The 21154-nt window shown below is 48.9% G+C and overlaps 2 protein-coding genes across 7 annotated transcripts in view; both read right to left on the bottom strand.

Annotated features, from left to right (window-relative positions):
* Positions 1–7321, bottom strand: part of POLD3 (DNA polymerase delta 3, accessory subunit) — a 35501-nt gene extending 28180 nt beyond the window's left edge. For 2 of the 6 annotated variants that reach the window (XR_002090014.2, XM_014603512.3), the window contains exons 1-3: positions 7160–7319; positions 5893–5948; positions 2613–2715 (exon numbers count right to left, since the gene is read on the bottom strand). Coding sequence is in view for 5 of the 6 variants with exons in the window: in XM_014603512.3 (XP_014458998.1) it covers positions 2613–2715; positions 5893–5948; positions 7160–7219 (219 nt within the window). In the remaining variant the exon portion in view is untranslated. Of the gene's footprint in view, positions 1–2612; positions 2716–5892; positions 5949–7159 lie in introns of all 6 variants that reach the window. The other 4 variants (XM_006276375.4, XM_019486877.2, XM_014603513.3 and 1 more) reach the window with 3 other exon arrangements.
* A 6606-nt stretch (positions 7322–13927) lies between these two features.
* On the bottom strand, positions 13928–20718 carry LOC102576651 (membrane primary amine oxidase). Its single transcript, XM_006276376.4, has 4 exons — positions 19007–20718; positions 17236–17521; positions 15338–15467; positions 13928–14829 (listed from the first exon to the last, which is right to left on the bottom strand). Exons 1-4 carry the CDS (start codon positions 20583–20585, stop codon positions 14530–14532), a joined length of 2295 nt encoding a protein of 764 aa, XP_006276438.1. The 5' UTR covers positions 20586–20718; the 3' UTR covers positions 13928–14529.
* Positions 20719–21154: the final 436 nt, after the last annotated feature.

The raw sequence follows: 21154 nt of genomic DNA, 5'->3' as shown, positions 1-21154 counted from the left end.
ATCTTTAGCTCTGCAGCTACCCCTACTGAAAGGAGCCTGCATTGCAGGTTTGTCAAATTAACACTCAAATTAAGAAAAGTGTTTTAATCTAAAGTATGAGGCTCCCATTAATCTCCTCCACATCAAAATGGTCTCACAAATTCCAGTTATTCCAAAACTGGAAATTTCTTCCTCCATAACCTTTCTAAAGCCCATCCTTTCCCTTCAATTCCTTCAGCTAGAACTCTTGCTCAGACCCCAGTACTCCTTGCCCTTCCTGATGCATAAGTTGCCTCAGCTCCAGTCTTCACAAGCACCCTCCCTATCTGTCCCTCTGAAAACTTACTCTCAGTTATTAAAATTATTTTCAAATGCATTCAAAATTATATACTGCTCCAAGAAGTCATCCTTGAATTGTAACAAGTTAGCATAGCACATGAGAATCAAAGCAAAGACAATTTTAACTTCTGAGGTCCAATCTAGGTTTATAAAAATACCACAAATTTCACAGAATACGAGTAAATACCTATTATTTTCAGCCTTTACAATGGAACAAAGGCTGGTATTTACACTTTTCCAAGTTTATATTTTCAAAATACTTTGCTTTAATTACTCTTGGTTTCAGTTTAGCAAGACAGGCCAGAGAAAATATTGCTTTCCTGTAAACCAGTGTATTCAGAGTTCAGAAACATATCTGTGTGATGAATAAAAAGCAGGAGAGACTGAATAAGCGCTATTAGTTTCAAAACCATGAAGGGCATGAGGCCCTATTTTCAAAGGTATTTGCATCTTTAGATGCTTAAATCCAATGCCTAGTTGGATTTTCATTGGAAGCTGGATGCCAGACTTGGGTACTAAGTTACCACAAGAAATTTAATTTTGGATTTTTAGGTATCTAAATACCTTTTAAAAATCTGACCTATAGTGACCAGAAACAATTCATTGATCTGCTAACTACAGCTAAAATTTCCTTTGTTTAATAATCAGGCTTAAATACATATTTGTTTTGATAAACTTACAATTTTTTTCTTATGTCTCCACCAGTATTAAGATTTTATTTAACAGAGACAATTTTTAATTGGATTCCAAATACAGCTTGACATAAATAAGGGGAAAACAGCCACGTAATGTGCTACCCACCATTTTCAGATATGCTAAAAAAATTACAAAATTAAGAAAGCAGGTTGAGATGAATAATCACTTAAGTAAATGTGCAAAGATATAGCTAAAAGGACGAGATGTAGTATAAAGGCAGGGGAGGGCAATTATTCCGACTGGAGGGCCACTTAAGGAGTTTTGGTGAGCTATTGTGGGCCAGGGCCGGGGGAAGAGAACTGATCCTTTCTGCTCCCCTCATGTTCCTGCAGCGAGTACCAGTTCAGTGGGTAGAAACATGCAGGGAGCAGACTGCAGTCCTGCCCCAACCCCACATTGTCACCACCCTGTGATCCTAGCCCAGGCCCCTGCCTGCCCATCCTGGTCCTGGATGCCACTCCCCGCCTGCCCATGGCCCCAGTCCATCCGTCCGAGTTTACCCTGCCCATGGGGGTCCCAGGCCAGTCTCCTGCCTGCTCTGTCTGCTGCCACCGGTGCAGGTGCAGGGCAGAAACGGCTGGGTCCAGTGGCGGTGGCAGGGACACTGGCAGTGACACTGGCAGCGGCAGCTGGACAGAGTAAGCCACTGCCACAGGGGCTGCCAGGAAACCAAGTCTGGCCGCCACAATGCCACCCCACAAGCCTGGGCTGGGCAGGGCTGGGGGACCCGTCACAGGCTGAACAGAATTCCTTGGCAGGTTGGATTTGGCCCACAGGCTGTATATTACCCACCCCTGGTGTAATGGATGCATTCAGCTGTACATCAACATGGTTTAATGGCTACTCTAACAAGAATGAGTTGGGGGAAAAGATATTACAATCTATATAAATTTACTGAGTTTCCCAATGGCTAATTTCAATCTGGCTAAAATGAGGATTTGAATCAAAGTGATTTAAAACTAACCTATGCCAATATCCCCACAGACCCTCCCTGTTCCATCACTTACCACTTCTCATCTTCTAAACCAAGATCCTTTGTAAAGGTACCCTCCCATCTATTTCAGCTCTTGTCTGATCTCATGTCACCTCACCTCTGTCCCTCAATTCTGACAATGACATTATTTGTCCATTTCTTCTCCCTAAATAGATTCCATACCTTTTCCCATCACATCACACCCTATTCCTGAGTGATCACTACTCTCTCTACCTATTCAAATATTTCCTGAAGACAGACTTGAACAATGCCACCTACATCAAATGAGCCAGTTAATAATGCTAGGATTGAAAGATAAATTGGGGACAGGATATATTTACCAATAAAACAGAAAAAGTTGTCCCACAACAGAGCTTTGTTATCAAACACTTTACTGTCAAACCACAGACAATCTCCCTCCCTTCTACTGTCTGTTATTTCTGTTTTAAATTCCAATTTTTTAGTGAAAAAAGTGATGCCTTCTTTTGTGTCTGCCCAAAACCTAACACCTTGTGGGCACCACTGGAAACAAAGAGTAATGGAGATTCCCCCCAAACAGTGAACAGAATAAAACACTGAAAAGCAAAGAACTCATTATACATGACTGAGGGGGGTGAGCACTCACAATATATCCATTCTGAACGAGATTTCCTGCCACTAAATAGGTGACATGTAGCTGAGCTCCTGAACTCTCCTTTCTCTTCCTTTCTACGTAGTCATACAGCATCCTACGCAGAAACAAAAAAAAATACCAGCATTAGCCAACTGGGGGGCTTAAGTGTCTCTATACTAATGCTAGGAGCGTGGGGAACAAGCAGAGGAACTCACACCCCTGCTTGCGAACAAGAATTTCGACTTGGTTAGCCTAACTGAAACCTGGTGGGATCTTACTCATGATTGCGCAGTTAGCATTGAGAGCTATAGGTTGTACAGATGGGATAGAACAGGGAAAAAGGGGGGGTGGGTGTTGCTCTTTGCATTAAGGAGCAATATATACCTGCCATAATCAAGATGGGATCAGAGGAGGGGCAAATTGAGGTATTGTGGCTCAGAATACAAGGGGGTCGGGGGGGAAAGGGACTTGGTAGTCGGGGTCTACTACAGACCGCCACATCAGGAGGATGAGTTGGACCTGGAATTTTCAAGATAGCTCTCAGAGGCCGTACAGTCAAGGGAGATGGTTGTCATGGGTGACCTAAACTACCCTGCTGGGAGGAGCAGTCAGCTAGATCCAACCGTTCACATAGGTTCTTAACCTGCATACAGGACCTTCACCTATGGGAGGTATATGGTCCCACTAGGGGAAACACCTTACTGGACTGGGTTGGCTACAGGGGATGATCTGGTGGGGGATCTACAGACACAAGTAACTTAGGGGACAGTGACCATCATTTGATTGAATTCACTATCCAGAGTAGGGTGGGAAAGATAATCAGTAGGGCAGAAGTGCTACACTTCAGAAAGGCTAACTTCAGTGCGCTCAGGAGATAAGTTAGTGGGGGACTGAAGAACTGGAGCACTGGTGAGATGGGAGTCCAGGAAGGGTGGCCATTCCTAAAGGGAGTGATCCTTTGGACACAGAAGGAGACAATCCCATTGAGCAGGAAAGGGGGGCAAAGGGGCCAAGAAACCCTCTTGGCCAAACAGGGAAATCCAGGAAAGCCTAGGGGTAAAAAAAGAGGCATATAGGCTGTGGAAGCAAGGGGTAGCTACCAAAGTGAAGAATACCTACTTGGCCCGCACCTACAGAGAATCAGTCAGAAAGGCCAATGCTGAAATAAATGGAAGTTAGGCTGGCAACAAAAATTAAAGATAACAAAAAGCAGGTATATAGGAAGTATAGGAAGTAAAAAGAAGGTGCAGGGTAGCATAGGGCCCATACAGGACAAGCTAGGGCAATTAGTGACAGATAGGAGGGGCAAGGCTGAGCTCTTTAATGAGTTTTTTACTTTTGTATTCCTGAACACGGATCAAGACAAATCTCACAACTGGATCACTGACAGGCACAAAAGGGACACCAGCCCACCAATTATTAGCACCAACTTGGTGCAGCGACACTTGGAAGGATTGGATGTATTTAAGTCAGCAGGCCCGGATGATCTTCATCCAAGTGTGCTGAAGGAATGGGTCAGTGTCATAGAAGAGCCACTGGCATGGCTGTTTGAGCACTCGTGGTGCTCAAGCCAGGTCCCAGAGGATTGGAAAAGAGCCAATGTGGTCCCTATTCTCAAGAAGGGGAGGAAAGAGGATCCGGGTAACTATAGGCCAGTTAGTCTCACCTCTATCCTTGGGAAAACCTTTGAAAAATTATTGAAGATCACATTTGTGGGAGTCAATTGGGAAAAAATAATGCTGAAGGGCAACCAGCACGGATTCATAGCAGGTAGATCCTGCCTGACTAACCTTGTTTTATTTTATGGCCAGGTCACAAAATACTGGACACTGGAGTTGAGGTAGATGTCATCTACTTCAATTTTAAGGCCTTCAATACCGTATCTCATCCTATTCTCATAAATAAACTGAGTGGCTGTGATGTAGATGATTACACAGTCAGGTGGGCGGCAAATTGACTTAGGGGTTGCACCCAGAGCGGTGGTGGATGGGTCGGTATCGACATGGAAAGATGTGGGGTCCCACAAGGCTCGGTCCTTGGCCCTGTGCTGTTCAATGTCTTCCTCAGTGACTTCGATGAGGACGTGGAAGGCACTCTGTCCAAATTCGCAAATGATACCAAATTATAGGGTAAAGTTAACACACTAGAGGGTAGGGAACGAATCCAGGCATATCTGGACAGGTTGGAAAAGTGGGCAGAACAGAATAGGATGCAATTCAACAAAGACAAGTGCAAAGTGCAGCACCTAGGGAGAAGGAATCACCACCACACTTACAGGTTGGGGGGATGACCTTCTCAGCAGCAGAAAGGGATCTTGGAGTCATAGTTGACCCCAAGATGACCATGAGTCATCAATGTAACGAAGTGATCAGTAAAGCTAACTGCACTTTATCATGCATTAGCAGGTACATGATGAACAAGTCCAGGGAGGTGAAACTTCCCCTCTGTGCAGCACTGATCAAGTTGCAGTTGGAGTACTGTGTCCAGTTTTGGGCACTGCACTTCAACATGGATGTGGACAACCTTGAGAGGGTTCAGAGGAGGGCCACGCATATGGTTAGGGGCCTGCAGGCAAAGACCTATGAGGAGAGATTGGGGGACCTGGATCTCTTCAGCCTCAGCAAGAGAAGGCTGCCGCCTACAAATTCACTGGGGGGGGGGAAGGGGCAGCAAGGAGTAGGAGATGCTCCATTTACCAGGGCACTCCTTGGAGTAACTAGGAACGATGGCCACAAACTGACAGAGAGCAGATTTAGGTTAGACCTTAGGAAGAACTTCTTTATGAAAAGGGTTGCTAGAATCTGGAATGGGTTTCCAAGGGAGGTGGTGCTCTCCCCTACCTTGGGGGTCTTCAAGAGGCGGCTACACATGCACCTGGCTGGGGTCATCTGACCCCAGCCCTCATTCCTGCCTAGGGCAGGGGGTTGGAGTTGATGATCTGCTGTGGTCCCTTCCGACCCAAACATCTATGAATCTATTAAAATAGTCTAGCAATGAGAAGACTGAGAGCTAAGTCATGGCTCCTATTCCAGGTTCTGCCACTTATTTAGTGCAGGACTGTATTCATCATACTGTATTCTTGCTTCCCTTAGGCAAAATTTGCCCTTGAGTTAGCAGGAATCACAATGTTTAAAAGATAAAAGCAATTTACATGAAGGTAGCCCCGGTACCTAGGAAAGCATAGGGTTTCACATTTTATCTGGAAACGATTGTTGTTCTTTGTTTAAAATGGAAACCGATTAATTAGGCTGAATCACTGAATAAAAGACTTATGGGATGCATTAATTCTTACTGTTTAGCCTGGTTGACATGAACCCCCAGCGTGTAACTCAGCCATTTGTAGGTCACCTGCAATACAAAAACACACAAAAAACACTGCATGTCAATAAATCAAAGTCTTTGAATTCACTGTCCAAAACATTACCCCATCATGTTTGGCTGATGTTGGGTGCAGGGGGCTGGACTAGATGACCTTATGAAGTCCCTTCCAGCCCTACTTTCCTACCACATGCTAAGTCCTACCACCCCTTGAAGCAAGTGAGCCATTGATGCAAAAAGCAATTTGAGCAAGGGATGTTAAAACAAAGCTGTGAATAAGGACTGCTTGGCTTCCCCCCCCCCACCAATTTCTATACTATGCCAAGCACAAAAACACCTTTCCTGAACAGGTGCCGGCTTGCATGTGGCTTAAGTGACTTTGTCCCACACAGCGACATTGTGAAAGCAACACGCAACTGCCGGGACGCGCAGGTCGTGCAGGTGAAACTTCAACACACTGCCCGATGGAAAAAAAAATCATTGCACTTCAAACAGATGAATCGATTTTGCAATTTTCACAGGATTTGTTTGCTACGCGGGGGTTTTGCTTTCATCATGGCGGGACCGAGGCGTTTTGACAAAACGGTTGATGGCACCGAAGCTGCAAAAGGTTGCGAACCGCCGCTGGACCGTAACCCTTATGTTACAGCGCCAGCCCGGCAGCGCAGCCCGGCAACCTGGCAGCAGTGCCGCCGCGGGAGGTCGAATCGGCCGTGTGACACTGTGCCCGTTTCGTACCCTAGTTTGCCAGGTTATTGTATATGTATTAACCTGGAATAAACATCCTTATGCGTAAGATAATAATCATACTATTATTATTACATTATTATAATAAAATATTATTATATAGTATTAGTATTATGTTATTATAATAATATATTGTATGTTAATATATTATAATAATGTAATATTATTATGTGATATTAACATAACGATGTAATATTATTATATAATAATATTAACATATAATAATATAATTATATTAATCATTTATATATATATAATATAAAAAACCTGAAATAAACAAACACCTGGAATAAACATCCTTATGTGCAAAAGTTCAGCATGGGTATAATACACACACACACTATTATGTTATACTATTTTAATCATCTTATTTATATTATTTCTATTAATTATATTAAATTATATCATGCCACGTCCCCCCACCCCGCAGCGCCTGAGCAGGCCCCGACCCCGACCCCTTCCCCCCGCCGCGCCGCGCCCCGCCCGGGTCTCACGACGCGGTTCTGGTCCGTGACGAACTCGTCGATGTTGTCCAGGTAGAGCTCGTCCTCCATGACGGCGGCGAAGGCTACACCGCACGGACTAGGCCGCCGCCTCCATAGCAACGCGCCTGTGCGGGCCCGCGCGACGGCGGCCGCGCGCGGACAAAAGGCCCAAAGCGGCTTCGCATCCGCCGCATCTACGTCACTACGGCTCCGCCCCCCCGAGCGGTTGGACAGACGCTGCACGCCTCGTTCCCCCCATCCCGCCCCCCCGCGCGGCGCATGCGCAGTGGGTGCCGCCTGTAGGGCGGTCTCAGCGCGCCTTTGGGCCACGTGCTGCTAGTCCCATGCTGACCCTCGTCCTGGTGGAAGGGAGGGTGCGATCCTGAGCCTGTTTGTAACATGGTGATGAATCCCACAGCCACGGGACTTGTCTGCAGGCCCACTCGCACCCTGTAGTTACCACTCACAACCGAGGATTTAGAAACCGCGTGAGCAACCGCCTGTTTCTGTCCTTGCACGTGTGGCCGGAGCTTTTGCCAAACAGCTTTCGAAGGGTGCTTCGATGAGAGGCTGTAAAGGGCTTGTATTTACAGGTAGAAAGAAAGTTTTCTGGTCATGTTTATTAGGATCTAAACAGCCAGAGCTGTTGAAGACCACGGTGCTAGTCGGACTGACAAGCAGCTCTGTCAGTCGCAGCCGTCTTGCCGCACAAGGAGTCCTGAACCCGCTCCAGTGCCATGAAAGGACCAGGACTGACCATCACCTGTTGGTTGGTGCCAGCTTTCCCGTGCACTGGAGATGTGAACCAACACTGCAAGGTGCCAGGGCTGGAAAGGACCAGCAGGTATTCGTTGTTCCCAGCCTCGGCACCCCACCGTGATGGCATTACCTCCACGGAGCAATCAGATGTTGGCCCAACGTGTGTCAAGTAATACCACCTGGAGAAGCTCTTTGGTAGAAAAGTCCTAACGTTGCTATGCCTCTGTGTCCCTAGCACATGTTTTATTGCTTGATCGATCATGTTTTAAATTCAGTTAACGTGACGGGACAAGGCCCCTCATAGCTGAGCGCACAGCTGAGCAGTGCCGTTGCCTCGAGGAAGTAAACGTGCATGTGTCTCGCTGCGGCTCAGCAGATCTCACACCCACACACCCTCACTGGGGCCTGCAGTGACTTGAGCCTGCTGCTGCCCCAGACAGTTGCTTCCCTCTGTGAGCCAGCGGTAATGCATTATTGCTTGTGTCTAGCAGAACAGCCGTCTGGGGGGGCTCTTGCAGTCAGCGCACCAGAGGTCCGGGGAAATGCTGTCCTGCTCCCCATTGGAGGTCCAGCTACAGAGCCTTGCTCTGCATCTGCAGAGCCATGGAGCCCTGAACACAAGCTTCTTCCTCAGAGCCGTGCTTCTCAGATCTCACCCACTGCCACCAGTGGGGTTATGGAGATATGGTGGGATAGTTCACGTGGCTGGAGCACGGTCATGGCTGGGTATCACTTGTTCCGGAAGGGGCAGGGGAAGCAAGGCGGCGTTGCTGTACATATAAAGGTGATGTCCACGTCCTCTGAGGGGCAGTACAAAGTGGAAGCTCAGCCTGTTGAAAGCCCCTGGGCAAAGGTCGGGGGAGAGCAGCAGTGGGGATGTCATGGTGGGAATATGCCGTAGACCACGGCACCAGGAAGAAGAGATGGCTGAGGCTTTTTTGAAACAACTCAGGGAAGCTTCCAAATTGCAGGACCCGGTTCTCAGGGGAGACTTCAATTTTCACGACACCTGGTAGGAGAGAAGCAGCAGCGCACAAGCGGTCCTGCGGCTTCTTAGAGTGTGTTGGGGAAAACTTTTGCTAGAGATGGTAGAGAAAACAAGCAGGGGGGAAGCAATTCTGGACTTTCTGCTCACCGATAGAAATGGGTTGAGGAGGTGGAAGGTAACTTGGGTGACAGCGACCACAAAATGAGAGAGTTCAAGATCTTGAAAGGAGGAAGGAAGGAGAGCAGCAGAATAAAGGCAGTGATTTTCAGAAAAGCAGACTTCAAGAAGCTCAGAGAGCTGGTGCACAGGCTCCCCTGGAAGGCACATCTGGGGGAAAAAAGGAGTTCAGGAGAGCTGGCTGTCCTGTAAGGAGGCCATTTCAAGGGCACAGGAGCAGCTATCCCAGTGCAATGGAAGAGTAGGATGTGCAACAAGAGACCCGCCTGTCTAGATAGCAATCTCTTCAGTGAGCTGAAACTCAAAAACACATCTTCCGAGAAATGAAAACTTGATCATGTTACTAGGGAAGTGTATGAGGGTATCTCATGGGTGCGCAGGGAGAACATTCGGAAGGCCAAGTCACAACTTGCGATGCAGCTGGCAAGGACACAGAAGGCAATAAAAAAAAAGAGATTCTACACGTATTCTGCAAGAGGAAGAGCAAAGAAACCACAGGTCTCTTACAGAATGCACAAGGCAACCTAGTTCCGGACGATGCAGAGAAGGCCGTATTTTTATTTCAGTCTTCACAGAGAGGGGCAGCTTCCAGATGAGAAGCACGTTTGGCAGCAAAGATAGGAGTCAAAGAGTAGCCTAGAGCAGTGGCAGAACAGGCTAGGGATTAAAGAAGCGAAATGTTTTTGAGTCGGCAGAACCAGATGGGATGAACCCATGGGTACGGGAGGAATTGGCTGAAGTACTTTCGGAGCCCTTGGCAGTCCTCTTTGAAAGCTCCTGGAGGCCAGGTGAAGTCCTGGATGATTGGAAAAGGGTCAATATAGTGCCCAGCTTTAAGACAGGGGAAGAGGAGGATCTGGTGCATTACAGACCAGTCAGTCTGACCTTGAAAGATTACAGAGCAGGTCCTCAGGCAATCTATTTCAAAGCATCTAAAGGAAAATGAGATGATCTAAGGGTTAAGGGTACAGGCTTTTTGGACAGGGGGAGAGCAATGGATGATATACCTTGACTTTAGCAGGGCTTTAGATCATGGGTGGGCAACATACGGCCCATGGACAGTGTCTGACTCACCAACAGATCCTATCCGGACCACCGGCCGCTGCTGGGAGCCTGAGAAGCGAGGGCTGCTCCCCGCGCCACTCTGCTCTGCCACAGCCAGAGCTGGACCGGATGCAGACTCTGAATTATGATAAGAGCCACTGTCTGAGGAATTGGCGCCCTTTGCAGGGGCGTGCAGGGAATGGATCATTGCTCTTTCCTGGGCCTCAGCACCGCGCAGGTGCCGAGCCAGTGTCCATAGAGACCCTGTCCACCAGCTCCATCAGGAGTCCCTGGTGGTGGATGTGGAGTGGACGGGCTGGGGTGCACGGGCAGCAGGGGCGGGTGTGGTGGTGATGGCAGCTGAAAGTAGTAGCCGCTACCAGGAGCTGCAGGAAAGCAGAGTCTGGCAGCTGTGCTGCCTCAGCCCTGCTGCATGCCCGGGCCGGTGCCGCAGCCCAGCCTGCCCTGCTGTGCCTGGGCCGGGTGGCACTGAGCGACCTGCCACAAGCCGGGTGGGATCCTCTGGCAGGCCAGATCCGGCCCACGGGCCAGATTTGCCCACCCCTGCCCTAGGAGGAAGTACAAGCTGGGCACGTACACAACACAGGCATTTAGCTCTTATTTATGATCCTTAAAGGCACAGTTGAAAACTGTCTCCAAGCAGCAAACATATCCATATGAATATTGGCAGAGTCATCTCTAAAGGGTACGAGGAGCCAAGGGAGGGAACCATTACCTCCATGGAGAAGATACTGAAGTATCTTCATGGGCTGGGCGTGCTCATCTGGACGCCGGCTCAGTACAGTTGCACCATCAGTTCTTCAAACTGCAGTGGAGCCTTCAATCAAACCTTGAAGTCGGCCTCTGTGTGCTGCAGGGCAGAGAAATCAGTTTGTCTCGAGACAGTCATCGCCTAGCTCTTAGTTCTGGAGGAGTCCAGGACACCCGCAGGACTTGCCCACCGCTCTATGCTATGCGCGGGATCTGTGAGCAACATTGATGGTCCTCTGACTGAGCTCTACGGTGGTAGAATGGTTTCAAACACACCTGACATTCAGGTCTGTCGCTCAGCCGGTTTTAATCTTTTGAACTCAATCTACAAAAGGCAACCTATTAATTCGAAGCACTTTTTATTCAATAAAGCAAATCTGAGCTCACCCCAGTGAAACAGCAGCTGTACTGGTCTTCCACAGACAGGGACAGGAAGGCAGGGAGAGGTTAAGAGACTCACCTAAGGACACAAAGTGAATCAGTGGCAAAGCCAAGAATACCACAGCCCTAGATCAGACCCTTGCCCTAACCCACAGGACTCCAAGATCCCACCACCTGTTTTGGGTAGAAGTATTTGCATAGAGACCCAAACTATACAGGGCTGAGAAGAGAAGGCTGTTGGGTGGGAAGAAATGGGGGGAAAACATTTTTTGCAAAAAAGGATTGTTTTGGGCAATACCTTTTATTGACTGCATGGCTGAGATAGACTTGGACAGGCTTTCAAATGCAAAGCATTCGTCACCTATTATTCATTGCAGTAAAACATGCTATAACAAGAAAGTGCTGATTCTCTCACTTAAGCAGACAGTTTATGAGCAACTCCACTGTAGGCAATGGAGTCATACTGGGTGTAAATATGGAGACCAGCACCTAAGAGCGCAGGGGCCTTGAAAGACAGAATCAGCGTTGTTGGCATTGGCATACACCCTGCACAGTGCATGCACTAACGCAGATGGCTTAAGCCAGCAGTTCTCAGCCTTCCTCGACTTGTGGCTCCCATTGGAAAATGCCAGCTTTTAGTTTGCACTTGGGTTTTTTCTGACTACGGAAAGATAACAGAGCAATTTTGCTACTGCAAAGAACTGAGCTCAGAAGTATTTAAAACTCTGGATTTCTGTTTGAAATCTCTGGTATCTTGTGAAACATGTTTCCATATCTAACAGTGCTAACATTGCCTGGCACCCCACGGCTCCCTAGAAAGTATCTCCTGGCACCTGGGTTGAGAATCATTGACTTACATATTACCCTGTGAAACACAGCCTTTCCCTGGGCATCAAGACCACCCCCGTAGTACTGCCCAGAGAGTCACCACCTGAAGCTTATAGATCTTGAGCTAGGGATGATGCGTCATTCGTTCTGTGATACAAGAACACAGAAAATGAATCAAGCCATCCACCATATAATGCTGGTTAAGTGCAGCTATCAGTCTCAACTACACGTGTGTTTTTCCTTTCAGCAAGAATTGAAGAACTGATCATTTGGGAAGATCAAACCCTCTCTGAGCCCGATCCTAAGCTTCCTGAAGTCCTCTGATATGGTCTACTCATTTCTACTACCTGCATCACTATAGTATCAAGGGACTCCAGGAGACATGCCACCTCTCCAGGGCTTCCCCCCACCATCTACCCCCTGCTGCAGTACTAGAATATGGGTTACTAACAGAGTCCCAACTCCTTGGTGGTGGAGTGGGAGCAGCTGCCCCTGTGCCTTCTCCAGACAGGGGTGACCCCAGTTTCCGGAGTTGTGGAGCTTTTTCCCATGGCTCCACAGCTCCTGGGCCCCAGCAGGAGCTAAGCTAAAGGGAAGCAAACAGATGTTCATTCTTCTGGGGAAACTCTCCCAGGAGCTATTTCTACCTGATTGTAGTGGGGTTATTTCCTCCCAGAATGGCCGTTCTTGCTCTGGGAGAAAAAAGCTGGGAGATGTGCACTTCCTTGTTTCTAGTGGCAATTCTCCAGTAGGAGAAACTGAAAGCCTGCACACGGCCTGGGCATCTGCAGCCTTGAGGGAAGAGACACTGGGGAGAAAAATTCCAGTTTCAAAACTGCTAGTATAACCAGTGCCCCCTGGGAAGTCCGATCTGAGGAAGAGTGCTTTGAGCTCACCTGACATCTCATCCAACTATACAGTTGGTCCAATAAAAACGATCAAAGAAACCCTGTTTCTCACATTTTCTGGACTCTCATAGCTACAACACTATAGCCACACTATAATGTAACCAGTGAGTTAGAAAGGGGTGATTAAAAATACCTGCCTGGAGCCGGGCTCTATCCCTGTGACCCTTTCCCCCCTTCTGTTATTAGCTAGCTGGTGAAAAGCAGCACATGTAATGGTTAAAGCTGAGGATAAGAGGGGGCTCCCTGGTTCTCCGTTCTGCAAGTGGCTTATTGTGGCATATCTCATTAAAACTCCTTTGTCCTACAGGTGACCGTGCAAACAAACGTTCTGGCTCCCCCGTTTCCCAAAACAGTTAGCTGATATTTGCCCAGTGCTTGGAGGAAGTGTCAGGCAGGAGCAGAGGGCTTTGAGAAGTACAACTTGTCCCCACTCTCCCTCGTTGCTCCTCCCTCCTCCCCACCTGCCCTGCTGCCTTCCCAGGCACTGCCCCCTGAGATATGCATGCAGCCATCACCAGCAACAAGCTGGGTTCGGGTCTGGACCCCAGTGCAGCCACTTGCAACCTCCCACAGCCACCCTGGGCTCTGGGCAGGGCTCTGCCACTTGCCAAAGAGCCTGGACTGCTTGTAGCAGGGCTTGCAGCCTCACTGCCATTTGCTGTGAGCAGCCCAGGCTTCGTGGTAGGCGGCAGGCGCCTACCCGATGCCCACACCAGTTGTGGCATACTGAGCAAAATGGCTTCACAGGTCATGCTGTGGCATGCGAGCCTGGGGTTGTCGACTCCTGGGTTAGGGCACATTTTTAAGATTCAGGTGTCAGCACAGGAAACGCTGCTGAGCCCCTGTGGCCCACCAGCCTCCCTGGTGGCAGGCGGTAACACACATCTGCACTGGTTTAGGAATAAGGCACTTCAGCAAACATTTGGATCAAGACCAAATTTAATTAGTTGAACCAGAGTTAGTTATACACTGTGCAGGATTAGAGGAATGATGTTCTCTCTTCAGCCCCTTTCAATACATTGTACACACACAACACAACCCCCAACAAGACACGCACCTTGTATTTTAAAGACAGAATGAAGAAGAAAAGATCTTTCCTGGAAAATGCTGAATAGTAACTGGGGCAGGTTGTACAGTAGTGTCCCCAGCCAGCAGCTCAGGAGCCCTATGTGCAGCGCTGCAGCATTACTTCTGCTTCGGCAGAACTGCAATCACTGCCTCTCCAATTCCCCAACTTCCAGCAGCTGGAAAAAAAGGGTTTATCCTTTGCAAGAAAATACAGTCCGAGATTTTGGCAAGCTAATACACAGAAGACTAATACAAATTCCTATCTGGCGGCACACTGAGGAAGCTATGTTTTCCTTTAAAGATATTTGTTTAAGCAACGATAATAGCAAAGTGACAAGATAAAAAGCCATGTGAAGTCATTGACCAAATGGATTCCAAGACAGCTTTTCCATATGAAACCAGAGCTGTTGAACAAAGCCACCATTCTGGTACCTCCGATTCATTTCTTTACTCCATCAGCGTCTTACACCCCAGAGTCTTGTCGGATTTTGGAAGCCATTGTAGGTAAATGGAGGAAGATTTGGTAAACAGGAGGCAACTTTGGACAGGCACGCTATGGGGTTGACTTCACATGAACTGGAGTCCTGCTCGCTCGTAAAAAAGACACTATCAGGTGAGAATATGGAGGGGTCTTCGTCGTAATAGTTGTAGGGTCTCAGAAAAAACCCGACTGTATTCCCGACTGTCACGGTGTTGGGTATGTCCTCAGCATGTGGGATATGAAGGAAACCAGTTGTTATCCATGCAACCAGGTCCTGGGGAAGGAAATAGAGTCAAGCAATTTGCTTATTATTGGAAAACATCTGGTTCGAAGCACACATGAGGAAAGACCAGGCAAAGCTGCTGTGAAGTGATAGCCTGTGCCTGGTCCTGAACCTGTGAATGCCATGTGCCAGGCTCCTGCCCAACGAGCCTGGCTCAGATAGTGGAATCCGCTAACCTAGGATTTCCCTTAAACTTTTCCCTTGGAGGAAATGTTGGGTTGTCCCAATGAGCTCTGCCCTATCCCATACGCAACCCGTCATGAACACCAGCCACCACAGTGAAGGGCTGGGTCAGGAGTGGGGAAGCACAGAGTTACTTTTTCGTTCTCCAAGATGAGACAACTGTCACAAAGAACCATTATCCCTGTTAGCAACTGATCCGCCAGCCCATGAGCCAGGTTTGCAGCTATGCATCCTGCACCCCATCTGGTTCATGCCAATGATAAGACTCAGCCCGCTGCAATACATAGCTCCAGAGCAGAGAGAGAGGCCTATTTACCTCGTTTATGATGGTTTCATTATTGATGAAGTCAGCGAAGGCCACAGTGGGTGTCCATGGGTCATTCTGGTTGTAGATGCTACTGCTGGTTGGCTCCTCTTCTTTCCGTTTAGTGACAGCCAGTTTGTACCTAAAGATCAAGAGAAAGAAACATGCCTATCTTGCAGGATTTGCCCAATCCAACAGCCGCGCAGGACACGAGGCTGCCACCTGCTCCAGGATGCGGAGGGCTGTGGTATGGCCATGATAGTCCATTGGGTCATGCTCGTCATAAGTGCCAAAATGTGAGTCTGGGACACAGTCTCTAAAAGACCTCCCACTAGCAAACAAAAAAGGGATGCTCTTCCATTTGTATCCCTCACGTCTCTCCCAATACTAAAGACAATGATGTTTGAGGGGCTGTGGGTAGAATAGCTCAGGGTCCAGCTGGTGTGCTCTGCTGTGGGCTCATGTGGAGCCATGCAATAGGTTCTTCAAGGGAAGGGATGGAAACAGCATTGCCCCTGATGTCTGCAATTAGGCTGGGCTAAATACCTCTGGCAGGGGGCCCCTAGCCCCTGTTACTGCCAGGAAGTAAGTGCAGCACTACAGGGGCAGGTTACGGGATGCAGCTTGCAGGGAGGCAAGAGAGAAAGCTGAGAGCCCGTTAGCAAGAGAGATGGGTGGCAGGAGCAGGGAACCTTGGTCTAGCCCAGATCCCCTGGACAGAAGGAGCAAGGAGAGGGCGAGGGCGAGGTGGGAAGCTGTGTCTGTCTACGTAAGACTAAGCTGGCTGCCAGAGCACAGAGCACAGTGCAGGGATGCAGGCAGCCCAGAGCACTGTGCCAAGTGGAGCCTCACCCCCGTTATTGGAAGGCAGCCTCCCAATGCTCCCAATAACATCCAAAGTGGCGGCAGATGAGAGGGAGGGAGGTGAGTGGCAGGGTGGCCAATGTGTCTGAACAGACCTCAATGGGCTGCCAAAGAGCTCCAAGTGATGTGGGGAACCTGAGGCCAGTAACAATACCTTACAGCAGCCATTTTCAAACTTTCTAAAACCACAGAACCATTTCATATCACATCTGCTGTGGGATCCCCCCCTCTCCTAAAGGTTGATGTGGAGCCCATCGGCCCAACAATAGCCGCACACTACCTGCCAGCCAGCCCCACCACGACCTCCAGTCTCTGTGGGAGCCCTGATGACCTACCACAGAAGCCCAGCGTTTTGTTGCAGAGTTTGAAAACCGCTGCCCTACAAGAAATACACTACAGGAGCTCTGCGCTAACTTGCTAGGGCAGGAAGGCACCTGTGCTAGGAAGACGCCACAGGGCTTTCCTATCTCTGACTTCTACATTCAGAACCTGCACAGCACGACTTGCCCTAAAAGATTAGCATGGCTGATCTGATATGGATTTGGCTAGGGGAACACCCAGAGCAGAACAGCAGCGGGATGAGAGTGAGGGGACTCGGCACAGGCCGCACGTTTGTTCCCACGGGATCAGAACTAGCACCAGGACTGCAGAGGACACGGCAGGGCATGGCTCAGATACACTGACCAAGCTGTGGCCATAGCGTGGGATGGGACATGGAGAGCAGAGGATGCTGCAAGTGGCAGTGAAGCAAGAAGTGTGTGGGAAGAAGCGTGTGGGAGCAGAGGATGAGATATGCCAACGACGCAATGAATTTCAATAGGTTTTAACCAGAGTTGGCTCCAAAATCCCAGGGGTGGGCAAACAGCCCAACAACCAGTGATCATGAACAGGACATTTAATGCTCTTTAATTCTATCGTGTGAGAGCCCTAGTCCATATCCACTCTAGTGGACCTGAGCCATGCAGCTGCTGGGGCATTCAGACACCCACAGCAGGCTTATGCATAGACATGACCTAGGTATTAACATATGGATAAAAGATACCTACCTCCCCCAGCTGAAGGCTCTCTCCATTGTACTTGTTTCTGGCAGATGGTCCCCAGGAAAGCTAATCATCTGGATCCTGTAGCCTCGCTCATGGCCCCACTTGTTTTCACTGTTGGCAGCAAAATAGATGTATCTGGGCGTCTCTGAGTTGAGGCGAAATGCAGCCTTGTCCTCCCTGTCCAGGACTTGCTTGACCAGCCGTGAGCGCTCGATCTGGTGCTCCGGACTCCAAGGGGCCTGCACGTTCTCAAACACCATGTCATGGGTCACCAGGGAATTTTTTGAGCCTACAAGACAAAGGCAAAAACACTGAGAAATTGCTTCTTGGGCCCTTGTATCTCACTTCCAAGACTGCATAGGCTCAACCAATTTCAGCTTATTTTCTTCCTCCTTTCTGCATCACAGACTCTGAACAGCATGCTGTCTGCACGGTACCATGGGCCAGCACAGGTTAGTGCAAGCATCAAGGAACACATATACTACTCACACAAATGCTTTGCTAAGGCATTGGCCAGCATAGTCCTCACCAGCAGTGACTGAGACACGAACTGCTTAAAGAAACTCAAGCTGGAATATGCACATAAGAGGCTGGTACAAGATAACAGAGAATGATACAAGAGGTTCTGTGCTGCCAGAAAAGGGAGTCAGATGCATCAAGCACAGGTTGGTGTGGTACTTGTATAATAAAGAAAGAATGGGAGTGTGTAGATCAGGATGCACAACCGGCACAGGGAAGCTCCAGACAGCAAGGGAAGGTAATACACAGTCAACCTGCTTTGCTTAGTAGTGTAAGCTGGCATGTAGAGAAGAGGGACTGGGAAACTTCAAACTTGATATCGGCACAGGGGATAGAGTTTGGGCTCATGCCTTGCTGCAGGCAAGCACGGGCTCAGGGGAGAGAAAGCACTGTGTCTAGACCGTAAAGCTTTCTGAGCCTCACGCCCACCAACTCTGCCATCTTTCTTTGCGCAGGCTGTGTTCTTTGTTCACCAGAGTCAGAGACAAGCAGACACCGACTAGCAACACACATCCCAAATACAACATTTATGCTTCTATAGCTACAGGGCCCTATTAAGTTCTCCCCAGCCCTGTGTCCATAGCTGTGATTTGTGATTGAGTGGCAAAGGGATGTGTATGAGCTTGCAATTTGTCATCCACAATTGTCTAGGACACTTATCCCCATGCAGATGGTGAAGTGGGTCCGAACGGGTGTGTAGCCTTGGTGCTAGCCCCCAGCAGAAGGATGACTTCTCCCCAGATGAGAACACATCTCTTTTGAGGCTAAAGTATATGTATCTAACAGAGCAGGAGATCCAGAAAGTGGCAGGAAGAGCCAAGGATTGGAGAACAAGAGCATGTTACAAGGCTTCAGTCAATTCAAGGTCTTGCAGCAAACAAGTCTTAACTAGGACCAGGAGCTGAATCAGCAGAAACGGGGTGCAGGAGCCTGGGGAAACACAAAGACATCAGTGAGAAAGGATTTCCCAGACAGAAATGATGGTACCCACCTGGGAGGTTTGCCTCCAGCTCCAGTTCACTTCCCTAGGTGTGGCTCAGCACCACCACAAAGGAACGAGCCAACGCAGCATAAAGAAACGGTGATGACAGTCATGCCCAATGGGTTGTGAGACACCCTGAGGTAGTGACCACCGTACTCAAGTACTTAGCATTTACTGTTAAATGATCAAAAGTGTCAAAAGAAAAAAAAGAAAAAGTTTGGCATTTTGCCTGTGGTTTACAAACTAATAAATCTTATTGGTAGAAGGACTTACCACCAATATCTAGGTCCACCTTAAAACTCAGAGCGTGACTATGCATGGTCCCAAGGGTGTGCTCCTCAACCCTATTTCCAAAATCAGTACCATTGCCAAAGAAGAAGGAGGAGCTTATGTAGCCAGTGGCTTGGACTTTGACTTCCACAGCTCCACTTGAGTGGAATATGAAGTCCCAAATGTAGTCGTAGTTTGCAACGGCTGAAATAGTCCTGAACACCAGAACTGAGCTGGCCAGCCCCCCGTAGTACCTAGTGTGCCTGTTGTTATAATGGCGTCTAACAGGGACTTCCAAATTTGCCTCAAAAATGCAGATGGAGTTCTTGTTCGTCTCGGGCACGAAGGATTCAGTGAGGTAGGAGCTATCCAAATACGTTGCTAAGTAGGGGCAGTCAACCCCTGGGACCAGCGAGAAGGCAGCTCTTCCAATGCCGTAGCTTGCATCCAGGTATCTGATTGTCATCCCCCCCGGATTATTGGAGCTGTAAATTGCAGAGGCTTCCTGGAGGCTGAGTTCATAGACAATCCTCTGCCCCCTAAATCTAATGTCAAACAGCCGTGGCCCTGTATTCACATCCATCCCAAAGGCAAAGCTCCAGGCTTGGAAGACAACTTGGTTGCTCCTGATGCTGTAGCGGGGCCCGCGAGGCTCATACTGCAAGGGCCCCACGTGCTGGTGGGGCACCCTAGGCTTCAGGGAAGAGTATCCCCCATCCAGCGGGGCTTTTCTCACTTTGTCCACCTTCACGTGGCCCTGCTTGAACTCACTCTCCAGCTGCACCATCCCCTCAAAGTACTGCCCATTATAAAAGACTTTCAGCACCTTCCACTGGGAGATATTCAGGCTGCCGTGGTCAATCAGCACCTCCAGCCCCACAGGGTGCACATAAAGGCCACTCACGTTCTGGAAATGAACAGTCCAGGACTTGCGATCTCCAGACTCAAATCCTCGAGGGGCCACAGTTTGAGTTGCCAGGTTAGCCCCATCGTAATCAAATACCTGTCTCATGAAGCTTGGCGCTTTGGGGTATTCCACGCGTCGTAAAAAAGCATCGATCTGCCCAAATTCAGTGCCTAGAAGCGGTCTGCGGTTATATGGCAGCTTCCCTCCGTACTTCAGCGCTGTGATGTCCCGGTGATAGGTTGGCTTTGGCAGGGGGCCCACCAGATATTCCGTGATGTTTGGCTCGGGCTGATTTCCAAAGAAAACCACAGCCAGTGCCTGTCGCGAGGGGCGAACTCCCCCTCGATCCAAGAACCGCAGCACCTCTGCCTTGGTGGGGAGCTGCAGGCTGATGTAGTAAATGCAGTTGTCAGAGGGGTTTGCACGAGAGGCATCTACCAGTGGCACCCCAAGGTTTTCCCGCAGATACCTCACCACTTGCACCATTTCTCCTGGGGTCAGATCAGCAAACACCAGGCTCTGGTCATTCTGGACACTGTGTCCTGTCTCCTGGGCCTGCCGAGACCCGGTACCACAGGTAGCTGGTCTCCGTCCTCTACCCAGCAACAAAGCAAATAGAATTAAATTTATTGCTGCCGACACAGCTAAGAAAATGGAGGCAACTTTCAAATCCATGCCCCGAAGTGGCAAAGGCAGCTCTGATTCCCAAAATGGTGGGTTTTGGACTGGGCTTCCCCGCTGCAAGCAGCCTGTATATCCTGCTGCTTCTCTCCTGTCACGGTGCTTGGTGCAGAGCTGCTCCGCGTGCAAACATAGTGTATGAGATAGAGGAGGAGACCTGAAATCAGAATTAATCAAAGGACAGATCTTGCTGTCTCAGCCAGTCCAGCCTGTTCTCTGCACCCTGAAGAGCCCCAGGATGAGGAAATAGTTAGAGGTGCAGCATTACTAACACTTCAGAGAAGCTGCTCATCACTTTCTCAGTTATTCACACGTGAAGGCCATAAATCACGATTCATCTGACAGCCTTTTTTATCACCGGCCAGTAAGTTTTATCCCAATGCCATATATCTCAAACCCAAAGGATTTAGGTAGGACAAAAATTGCAGTCTTCAGGAAACCAAACCTGTGCGCCACAGAGAGAAAGAATGGGAAAGACCAAGGGACCGCTGATACCCGTGGCCCTGGCAATGGCAGAGAACGGATGAGGTGAGAGATGCCCAGATGATCCAGGAAGCAAACCA

Source organism: Alligator mississippiensis, chromosome 1, assembly GCF_030867095.1.
Source record: "Alligator mississippiensis isolate rAllMis1 chromosome 1, rAllMis1, whole genome shotgun sequence".
NCBI classification, from domain to species: domain Eukaryota; kingdom Metazoa; phylum Chordata; order Crocodylia; family Alligatoridae; genus Alligator; species Alligator mississippiensis.
This window is presented reverse-complemented; position numbering and strand designations above follow the sequence as displayed.

Excerpts from the sequence above, each read along its gene's own strand:
- LOC102576651 (XM_006276376.4), bottom strand. The coding sequence starts at position 20,585 with ATGGATTTGAAAGTTGCCTCCATTTTCTTAGCTGTGTCGGCAGCAATA. Across the intron at positions 15,468-17,235 it reads AGAGCCTTCAGCTGGGGGAG|GTACAAACTGGCTGTCACTA; the intron begins GTAGGTATCTTT and ends CTTGATCTTTAG. Across the intron at positions 14,830-15,337 it reads ATGAAACCATCATAAACGAG|GACCTGGTTGCATGGATAAC; the intron begins GTAAATAGGCCT and ends TTCCTTCCCCAG.